The sequence below is a fragment of the Oryzias latipes genome, chromosome 18 (assembly GCF_002234675.1).
Source record: "Oryzias latipes chromosome 18, ASM223467v1".
In the NCBI taxonomy this organism is placed as follows: Eukaryota; Metazoa; Chordata; class Actinopteri; order Beloniformes; family Adrianichthyidae; genus Oryzias; species Oryzias latipes.
In genome coordinates this window covers 172,312-182,011 of record NC_019876.2, presented here as the reverse complement: position 1 = coordinate 182,011, position 9,700 = coordinate 172,312, and the positions used below count along the sequence as shown (strand labels likewise).

General features: G+C 48.7%; 2 protein-coding genes across 9 annotated transcripts in view; both read left to right on the top strand.

Annotated features, from left to right (window-relative positions):
- plod3 (procollagen-lysine,2-oxoglutarate 5-dioxygenase 3) overlaps positions 1-2,388 on the top strand; it is a 46,294-nt gene extending 43,906 nt beyond the window's left edge. For all 7 annotated transcript variants that reach the window (XM_023966056.1, XM_023966059.1, XM_023966058.1 and 4 more), the window contains 7 exons: positions 1-128; positions 487-600; positions 684-755; positions 836-940; positions 1,107-1,253; positions 1,572-1,697; positions 1,779-2,388. The exon at positions 1-128 is cut by the window's left edge and continues 14 nt beyond it. In XM_023966056.1, the coding sequence (XP_023821824.1) occupies positions 1-128; positions 487-600; positions 684-755; positions 836-940; positions 1,107-1,253; positions 1,572-1,697; positions 1,779-1,934 (848 nt within the window). In that variant the 3' untranslated portion in view covers positions 1,935-2,388. The remainder of the gene's footprint in view (positions 129-486; positions 601-683; positions 756-835; positions 941-1,106; positions 1,254-1,571; positions 1,698-1,778) is intronic.
- Positions 2,389-3,044: 656 nt separating this feature from the next.
- znhit1 (zinc finger HIT-type containing 1) lies at positions 3,045-9,462 on the top strand. Of its 2 annotated transcripts, none has more exons than XM_023966061.1 (6): positions 3,045-3,351; positions 4,667-4,764; positions 5,296-5,371; positions 5,439-5,518; positions 8,997-9,166; positions 9,300-9,462. In XM_023966061.1, exons 1-6 carry the CDS (start codon positions 3,060-3,062, stop codon positions 9,319-9,321), a joined length of 738 nt encoding a protein of 245 aa, XP_023821829.1. In that variant the 5' UTR covers positions 3,045-3,059; the 3' UTR covers positions 9,322-9,462. The 2 variants fall into 2 exon arrangements, with proteins under 2 accessions (XP_023821829.1, XP_023821830.1); XM_023966062.1 differs by having other exon boundaries at positions 3,142-3,265.
- The last annotated feature ends 238 nt before the right edge of the window (positions 9,463-9,700 follow it).

Genomic DNA, 9,700 nt, shown 5'->3' with positions numbered 1-9,700 from the left:
TGCCGTACATCTCACAGGTGTACCTGGTGAAAGGCAGCGTGCTGAGGTCCAAACTGTCTCACCTGAACCTGTTTGTGGACCAGGGGATGGATCCGGACATGGTGTTCTGCAAGAACGTCCGCGACCAGGTGACACCTGCTGCTGCACACCTGCTGTATACCTGCTGCTGCTTCACATCTGCTGCTGCACATCTGTGTCTTCATGTCTTGCGTAAAATCGTCTGTTTGTGAATGGTTGAGGACATTCAGGTTCAGTGCAGCAGAAAAGAGTAAAATCAGTGTAGAGAACAGGAGAACTGGAGATCTGGACCACAACCCTGGAAAAGGACTTCAGAGTCTGGAACCAGAGTGTCCCTGAAGGAACCAGAATGTTCCAGAGTTGTAACCTATAGAGAGAGGAACAGTAGGAACAGTGAGCAGAACCTCAGAAGGAGGATCTAGAGGAGCAGCAGGAGAACAGGAGGTTCTAACAGCCGTGTGTCTGCAGGGCGTCTTCATGTTCGTGTCCAACCGTGATGAGTTTGGCCGTCTGGTGGCGTCCTCCAACTTCAACACGTCCAGACTACACCCAGACATGTGGCAGATCTTTGACAACCCGCTGGTCGGTACACACGTGCACACACACACGTGCACACACACACACGTGTGTTCTGTGAAGGACCCTCATGCTGAGCGTGTCTGCAGGACTGGAGGGAGAAGTACATCCATGAGAACTACTCCAAGATCTTTGAGGACCAGGATGGCTTTGTGGAGCAGGTAGCAGACCTCCTCAGCTCACACACCAACACACAAAGCTAGTTGTGCGTTTGTGCTGACCTGCTGGTTGTGTTGTGCAGCCCTGTCCAGACGTCTACTGGTTCCCGGCGTTCTCTGAGAAAATGTGTGACCAGCTGGTGGAGACCATGGAGGACTACGGCGTGTGGTCTGGAGGATCCCACAAGGTGAGAACCCGGACCTGAGTGTGAGGCGTTCAGAGTACGGCAAGCAAAAAGGACCATAACACGCCGGGGAAACTATAAAAACGTTCAGTAACCGTCAGACATGCGGTCTGACTGATGGCCCTCTAAGAGCGGTACCGGCTGACGGTGGTGTGTTTGTGTGCCGTAGGACGAGCGGCTCTCCGGCGGCTACGAGAACGTCCCGACCGTGGACATCCACATGAACCAGATCGGCTTTGAGAAGGAGTGGCTGAAGTTCCTGAAGGACTACATCGCCCCCGTCACCGAGAAGCTGTACCCCGGGTACTTCCCAAAGGTACGGTCCGGACCAGAACCAGTCCAGGTCTCAGGGTTCATCCCGGTACTGTTTGGGATAGAGCCCTCAATAATGTGTCCTTTATGTTCTGTTAGCGGGTTCTGTTCCCTAAAAGGGTTCTACCATGATGACATGTTCTGAGAGTTCTGGAGGTTCTGCAGTGGCAGAAACCCAAACCGGGCCTAATATTCAGAAACCAGCTGAAACTCTCATGAAAGCTCCAAACCAGAACCGGGTCGTCTGACCCAGCATTTCCTGCCTGAACATTCAGCCTACGGCCCGGTTCTGGTTCTCACCTCTAGCTGTGTTCTTGTCCAGGCCCAGGCCATCATGAACTTCGTGGTCCGGTACCGACCCGACGAGCAGCCGTCCCTGCGGCCGCACCACGACTCCTCCACCTTCACCATCAACATCGCCCTCAACAGGAAGGGCGTGGACTACGAGGTGGGTCCGACCGCCGGCGCCGACCCAGCCACCTCAGGTGACCTCAGGTGACCTCTGCTCACGCCTGCCCCCTTTTCTCAGGGAGGGGGCTGCAGGTTCCTGCGCTACGACTGTAAGGTGGAGTCTCCCCGGAAGGGCTGGTCCTTCATGCACCCCGGCCGGCTGACGCACTACCACGAGGGTCTGCCCACCACCAGGGGCACCCGCTACATCATGGTCTCCTTTGTCGACCCCTAGCCCCGCCCACATGTGTCCACGAACGCCTCGCTGGCTGTCATGAGTTCACTGAGGAGTAGCCAAAGAAACGAGCCAAGCTTCCTGTTCCTGAAGGCATCGCTGTGGGGATTTTCAAAATAAGAGTCAGAACCGTGCTGCCTTCAGTGCCCCATGCAGTCTGTGAGGGAGGAGGATGGAGGTGTGTTCAGGAACATCCAGGAGCTACGTGTTCCTCTGCCTCTGGGGTTCTAGTGTCTTCTCTGGTCGGGTTCCTGGTTCTGTCTCTGTTCTCGTGAATGTTTGTAAAAACTGCTTTAAATTATTTGTTACAGATGATCGAATAACGTTTTTGTAGAAAACGATGCCAGGAAGAAAACGGAGAACCGCTGAAGATCGTCATGTGGAACATCCAGAACCTGCAGTTTATTATCTGTATAAACGTTGTTTTTTAAATAAATCCTGATGGTTCTTGGGTCTGGACCTTCTCCATTCATCCACACTTCTGACCCAGAACATCCCGAACCTGAATTCCCCTTCAGCTAAGGGACAGAACCCTGTGAGGAGGAGCAGAACCAGAACCCTCCTTCATGGAACCAAGCGGTTCTGCAGATCCAACCCCCTGAGGCCTGCTGGTTCCTCAGTACTAGAACACAGAACCTCAATCTGCACTCCGTGTTCTGCTCATCAATAGAACAACCCCATGAAAAAGAACAGAACCAGGCAGTAAAGGAGCGAGGATCCCGGAGACCTGCTGCTCTGACGGAACCGCTTTAGGAACAGGAGAACCGTCAGGTCCATCATGTGTGCTCTGGAGGTCTGATGTAGACCTGCAGTCCTCCTGCCTCCCCTCAGAGAGCCTCTTCTCAGTCCTGGGGAGTCTGTCCTCAGCCACCCTGGTAGACCAGATCCAGACCTGCTGCTGATGGGGAGGCGGGTCAGAACCGCATAGTGTCACTTAAAGCCCAACTCAGAGAAGAGTTTAACTTTTTGTGACATCAAGGAGATGTTTGATCCAGAAGACGGGTTCCAGCCCAGACCATAGAACAGACATTCTCCACAGGCGTTCTCCACAGATGTGCTCCATCAGGAGGTCCAAACACAAATGTATGAGCCATTTGAACCGATCACGTGACCAGGGCTGCATGAATGAGTAAAGTCACAAATATTTCCTGTCAAATCCTGATAAATGTCAGACATTTGGACCTCCTGTCCGCCTGGTGGCGCTATGGCTTCACCGAGTTCCTAACCGCCGAAAAGACCACAGAAGAAGATCGCGCTTTTCTGGGTTTGGCTCTGCCGGCCGCCGTACGGACTCTTTCAGCCCGTCATGGTTCTGGAGAAGAAAAGTTCGGGTCAGTTCTGTCGGTTCTGCTGGTTTTGTTGTTGCATCGGCAGCGAATAGAGAAAAGCCTGCTTCGGCTCCGCTCGGCTTGTCTCGGTGAATTCCGCCACATGCGAAATTCATAAAAGAAACAGCGACATTGAATCAATTGAAGAAGAAAAAAACGAGACATTTTTGTGACAAAGTTCTGAAACTTTGGGTTAAATAAGGAAACAAAACAACATTCAGCTTCTGCTAATGTCACTAAGGCTACGTTCACACTGCAGGGCTTAACGCTCAATTCGGATTTAAATCCGAATTGTTTGCTAGACCGTTCACATTTCCAAGTAAATCCGAACTTTTGTGATCTCCAGTGTGACCGTGACACGACCCAAACGAGACCCGCATGCGCAGAAGCCAGAAGAATACTCAACGGTGAACGACGTCACTTGTTTGCGGAGCAGATGTCAACAACAGTGTTGTCAAATGCGGAGCTCTTTTTGTAATATTAAATTTATTTTCACGAAGGAGCAGCACAATTACAATCTTCTCATTTTAAGAAGGCAATGGAGTCGGGATCGTCTGTACCCACTGTTGTGGAAGAGGAATGTGTATGTGTTGGGGCCGCGCCCCCCCGTGTGTGCAAGCGCGTGCCGCGATAGAGAATAGGGGGGGGGGGCAGTGTGGGCGCGCATTCATGTTGTGTGTTACGGAGGACGGTAATAAAAGAAGGTTTCCCCCAGAATAAATGCTATGGACTCTTTATTAACCCGTTCTGGAGAATATAAGGATCAGAACAGGGAGGAGGAGGATCCGCCTCGGGTCCCCTGCGCTTCTGAGCACGGTCGGAAAGGCCGGGGAGAAAGAAAAAAAAAAAGGTTATCGCGGGAAAGGTTCAACATCACGCTCTGCCATTTATCTGGAAATTTTTTCAAAAACCGCCCAGTTGCGATCAGAGCCCTGGAGTTTGGCCTGAAAAGAGCGATCAGCCCAAATATTAATCCAATCAGTGACCTCCCTTCCCTTCCACTGACTGATCTCAGCAGCATCGTCCACCATGGTTGATGTTTACGTTCTCGTTCCCGCCTACTTCAACGCAAAATGATGACGTTTGTTGCGTGTCGATGACGTACAGTTCGGAATCAAGTCGCCTGGCCGGTCAGACGGCGGTCGCAATTGAAAAGAACGGCTACAATTCGGAATCAGGACGGCAAACCCACGGGGCCTGGGTCGCAATTGAAAAGATCGGATCTGTGTCATTCAGACTGTCATGAAAAGATCGGAATTGGGCCGCTTAGGGGCAAAAAATTCGGAATTGGGTCGTTTCAGCCTGCAGTGTGAACGTAGCCTAAAACCCCCAAACGGACTCACTTTAAGGGGTTTATCATAAATCCGAGACATCCGGGTCCTGACCCAGTCTGTTCTGTTACAGCCCGGGTGGAGGCGGGTCAGCGCCGGGTTCTGGATGAAGCCACCCGGCAGAGGAGGCTGACCCGGCAGCTGGAGGCTCTGGAGAAGGACAACTTCCAGGTTTGATCCGGATCACAGTCCACACCCAGACCAGGATCGGGACCACAAGTTGGACGCCCTTTGTTATCAAGCTGGCCCAGTAATCTGATTACTGATGTGGTACTGGTCCGGTACTGAGCGGGACCAACTCAGTAATATGATTACTTTTGAGTTTCAGTAACTCAACGTCCGGGTTCTGCGTTTGGACCTCTGAGGTCCGGATCCCCGTCTGGGTTCTGCGTTTGGACCTCTGAGGTCCGGGTTCTACGTTTGGACTCCGTAGTCCGGGTTCTGCGTTTGGACCTCTGAGGTCCAGATCCCCGTCCGGGTTCTGCGTTTGGACCTCTGAGGTCCGGATCCCCGTCCGGGTTCTGCGTTTGGACCTCTGAGGTCCAGATCCCCGTCCGGGTTCTGCGTTTGGACCTCTGAGGTCCGGATCCCCGTCCGGGTTCTGCGTTTGGACCTCTGAGGTCCGGATCCCCGTCCGGGTTCTGCGTTTGGACCTTGGTTCTCCTTCAGGCGTGCAGCATCACTTTCTTTTCTCGTTTCCAGGACGACCCTCTGTCCTCCCTCCCTCCTCCGGGTCCGACCGCCCGCCTGCCGGCCTTCAGTGAGACAGAGGAACCCGGTAAGTGTTCTGGTTGGTTCTGAACGGGTCCGTCTGCTGGTGTCAGCTGAGCTTGTGTGTGATCCAGAGAAGAAGAGGAGGAAGACGAGGGGAGACCACTTCAAGCAGCGCTTCAGGAAGAACTTCACGGCCCTGCTGGAGGAGGAGGTGGGTCTGCTGCTCTGATTGGCTGACAGTAACCCCATCTGATTGGCCTAGAGCGGGGGTCGGCAACCCGCGGCTCAGGAGCCCCATGCGGCTCTTTGGCGCCGCCCTAGTGGCTCCCTGCAGCATTTTCAAAAATGTTTGACAATGTAAAAAGATGGGGGAGAAAAATATGTTTTTTGTTTTATTATGGTTTCTCTGAACGTTTACCAATGCTGTGAGAATGAGTAGAAAATACATTTTAATGCCCGGCAAGTACGTCACTTGCAGCGGCGCGAGCCAAGGTGTCAACGGGCTGAGCTGGAGAACTGTCCGTGTTCCAAACAGAACACGACTCCGTAGAGTCTCAGAGGAGGAGGCAGATAGAGAAGCTGAGAGTGCAGCCGCCTCTCTGGCATTATAAGTCTATTTACTGTAAACACACACCACATCAACGTTGCACAGGAGTCATCAACCCCTCCCCCTCCCACACTCATGGTACAACATAAAGAACCAACACATCAGGAAGAATAAACTACGGTGGAACAACAAAACTGCCACATGAAAAGAAACATGGACAAACAGAAACGCTCCTGCTGAGCCCTGATTAGATCAGGAGACTGCATCCCACAATCCCCTGCTGCTAACAGACCTAAAATGCACATGACCCCCACTACAATATTACATTTCAACATTTCTGTCAACGAAGGTTTGCGTCATAGCCTGCAACGCACGTTTCTACCAGCAGGGCGGGGAACCGCTAAACAGGTGGCTGATGGAAATGATCCACCGTCAGTTCTGTGCTTTGATTGATGAAGTTGAAAGGAAATATTCTGATCTCCTGCTACAACACAGTCTGATGGCTGTCCAGGGGGGACGTTTAGCGTCTCTTTGTCGTCTGTTTAGAACACGTGAAAACATTCCTGAACAGCAAAGACCTGGGGGGTATTCCAGGAAGCAGGTTATGCTAGCTCCCACGGTAAGTTTGAGGCTAAGGAAGTTGATAACATCAGTTTTCGGTTCCAGAAATGGAGGTATGTTTCAGGGTAGGTCAAGTTACCATGGCAACTCATGCTCTGAACATAACCTGGTCTGGAGCAGGTTTAGTTGAAGGTTAGTTTGTTTTCAGAGAGGTGAAGCAGCATGGCGTGTCCATTTGAAGATGATTTAGTGGATGAAGAAGCTCAGATAATACTTTTTCCACCATGAGAGGATGATAAGACCACATATGGATGTTGGAAAGAGAACCTTTTTTACATCAATCTAACTCAGTTATTTGCTTCAGTTAAAATAAATCATTTTTTTTGTTAGGTCAGCTTAAAAATTACACGTAGTTTTCAGACAATTATTTTCCTTTCGTTCAAATTAATTTAATTAAGTAGGTGTAACTTTGGTGCTGCTGTTAAATGGGCACCGCAAGGGATTCTGGGATATCATTCCCTTTGCCTGTCTGGACGGATTTGGGTTTAAGTGTGGGTTTTTGACCAAATGTGTTTAGTTGTATAGCTGCTTTACTGTGTTTCACCGTGTTTGGCCGAGCTATTTTGTCCTACTATGCTTACGTCTCTGCACCATGAGTGAGAGTGAAGTAGAGGATGATGAGTTTATATAGCACCACTACAATCTAAATGTTATGACAGTGATGGAAAATTCTTTAATGAATGTTTGCACTCCGTGCAATATTTCCGTTCTTTTTATTGTTGTAAAAATGAGCATATCTGCCGGCTCAAACTTAGACATATGAAAGTTCAAGAAATATAAGTAATTAAGATGGAAAAAAGATTAATGGAGTACTGTGACATTTAGTTAGATAAATACGTAAATTTGAGTTGTATAAACAATTATTGAGTTTGAATTAATTTAACTAAATTATTTAAATTATTTTTCAGACGTGTTACTTTTTTGATGGACTTATAATTTCTATCCGCCGTCATTAAAATCTCAGACTCCGTCTCACTTCCGTCTCAAGTGTCGCGCTTTGTTTTTTCTTTTTTTCTCCACGCGTTTCCATGGTGACTCCGTAAATCGGTGATCCATTGAGAATGTCTTTATGTACCTGCTGTGCACGTGCATTAACCCAGGGTTACCAAGTGGAGCGTAATTATGCCAACTCATATCCGGTCTTTTGGAACCGACATACCCAGAGTAAACAAGTTCAGGAGGATTTCAGCCAGAGTTCAGGGTTAAAGTCAGGCTAGTTTAAACATGACTCCTGGAATACCCCCCTGAACTACCCGCAACTGGAGGATACCGAGTGGCTGGAAAAGCTGCACGTTTTGGTGGAAATGACTGACAGGCCACCTGAACAGCTGAATGAAAGTCTGCAGGCAAATGCTTGAAGCTGTTCTGTCATTAGAGCACAGCTGACTGTCATGGGGAACGTCGTCACCCACGTTCCATTTGATAGTTTTTCTATACAGTGATCCCTCGCTATAACACGGTTTACTTTTCACGGTTTCGCTACTTCACGCATTGTGTTCTGCATTCTGATTGGCTAAAAAGTCACTCCGCTTCTTCTCTACCTGTGCGTCAATAACGTTGCAGTTTAATATGTACACATACGTAAAACAGCTTGCTAAAGTTACATTACATACGTGCAAATTCTCTTGCAATTTCGAGTTTCTCTAAAACCCATAAAAAAAAGAGCGACAACAACTGTCAATCACTGTGTTCTTCTCCTGAACAAACACAGCTGCACCGCGGGCTTCAAAATAAGAAAACACTGCAGAGCGGAGTCAGGATGCAGAGCAGTGAAATACACCTGAGTCACTATTTGTCCCACTGTACTTTGTATTTTTTCATAATCATTTTCAATTTTCTCCCGTTTAATCCAATTACTCTCGGGTCGCGGTGGGCGGGGCTAATCTCCACGATTTGAAGCCTTCCGTTCACATCGATGATTAAAATTATTTTTATTTCACAGTACAGAAGATATTTGTTAAAAAACATTTCTAAAGTACTTTTATTTGTGAAACAAATGCTTGAGCCTGTTAAACGGTTTGTTCTTTCTTTTCAATGTATAATAGAGTTTTTAATTGTATATTAATTGTAAGAAAAAATGAAGGTTTCTACTTCACGGATTTTGCCTATCACGGGTTCTTTTTGGAACGTAACACCCGCGTAAAACAAGGGTTTATTGTACTACATTTCTTTAATTTTATCAAAGCAATGAAACATAATCCATTGATATTGTCATTAAGTTAAACTTGTAAATTAGTCACGCGTCGTTCTCCCAGAATGCACTGCAGGGCAAATAAACATTTAATCATTCCTGCTCATTATGTGTTTGTAGCAACTTATTCATTTTGATAGCAGGCTAATATAGATAATATAGATACACATATTGCATGTGTTGCCTTCATTATGAGGCTTAAATAGGGCTTTTCATATTTTGTGGTTCCAAACAGATTTGTTTTTTGTTTTTTTCCTCCACTTTGGCTCTTTCATCATTTTGGGATGCCGACCCCTGCTCTAAACAGACCTGCGTGGTTCTTGTTGGCAGAATTTGTCGGAGAGGCCGGAGCCTAACTACCTGTCTGCTGCGGCCCCGCCTTCCTCGCTGCCCCCCCGTCACTTTTGCTGCGTGTGCGGGTTCCCCTCCCACTACACCTGCAGCACCTGCGGGGGGCGGTACTGCAGCTGCAAGTGTCTGAGCACGCACAGAGAAACCAGGTACGGCACACGTGCACACGCCCAAGGTTAAAAATAGAAATAAAGCAGCTACCTGCCTGTAGCAAGTGCCAGAGCAAACAGAAAATTCAACCTTTATGTAACGGACCATGACGAGAGCTGCGTCTGTCCGCAGGTGTCTGAAGTGGACGCTCTGACGCCCTGTCGCCGTGGTGATGAGGGAGTTGTGGGGGGGTCTTCAGATGACAGGAGGTGCCCCCACCCCATGAGGAGCAGCAGCTCCACCTGCTCCAGATTCTCCTGTAGCTGTTCTTGTAAATAAATAGTTTTGTTATAAACGTCTCTCCTGGTTTCTGTCAGAGGACCCTCTGTTGTCATGACAACAGCCTCAAAGTCAGCACAGGCGATGGGATTGGGCATTTCCCACAATGCTTTGTTTTCATGGTTGTTTTTTAAGGTTAACCGTGTTTTCTCAGTTTATCCAGAAGGAACGTGATCAAACAGCAGCCTGTGATTGGCTGAGCTCTGATCATGTGATCCATTCATGAACAGCAGCCTGTGATTGGCTGAGCTCTG

Bases quoted from the DNA above. Each gene is read 5' to 3' on its own strand.
- znhit1 (XM_023966061.1), top strand. From the start codon at position 3,060: ATGAGTAAAGTCACAAATATTTCCTGTCAAATCCTGATAAATGTCAGA. The intron at 4,765-5,295 runs GTTTGATCCGGA...TCTCGTTTCCAG, and splicing joins TGGAGAAGGACAACTTCCAG to GACGACCCTCTGTCCTCCCT. The intron at 9,167-9,299 runs GTACGGCACACG...GTCTGTCCGCAG, and splicing joins AGCACGCACAGAGAAACCAG to GTGTCTGAAGTGGACGCTCT.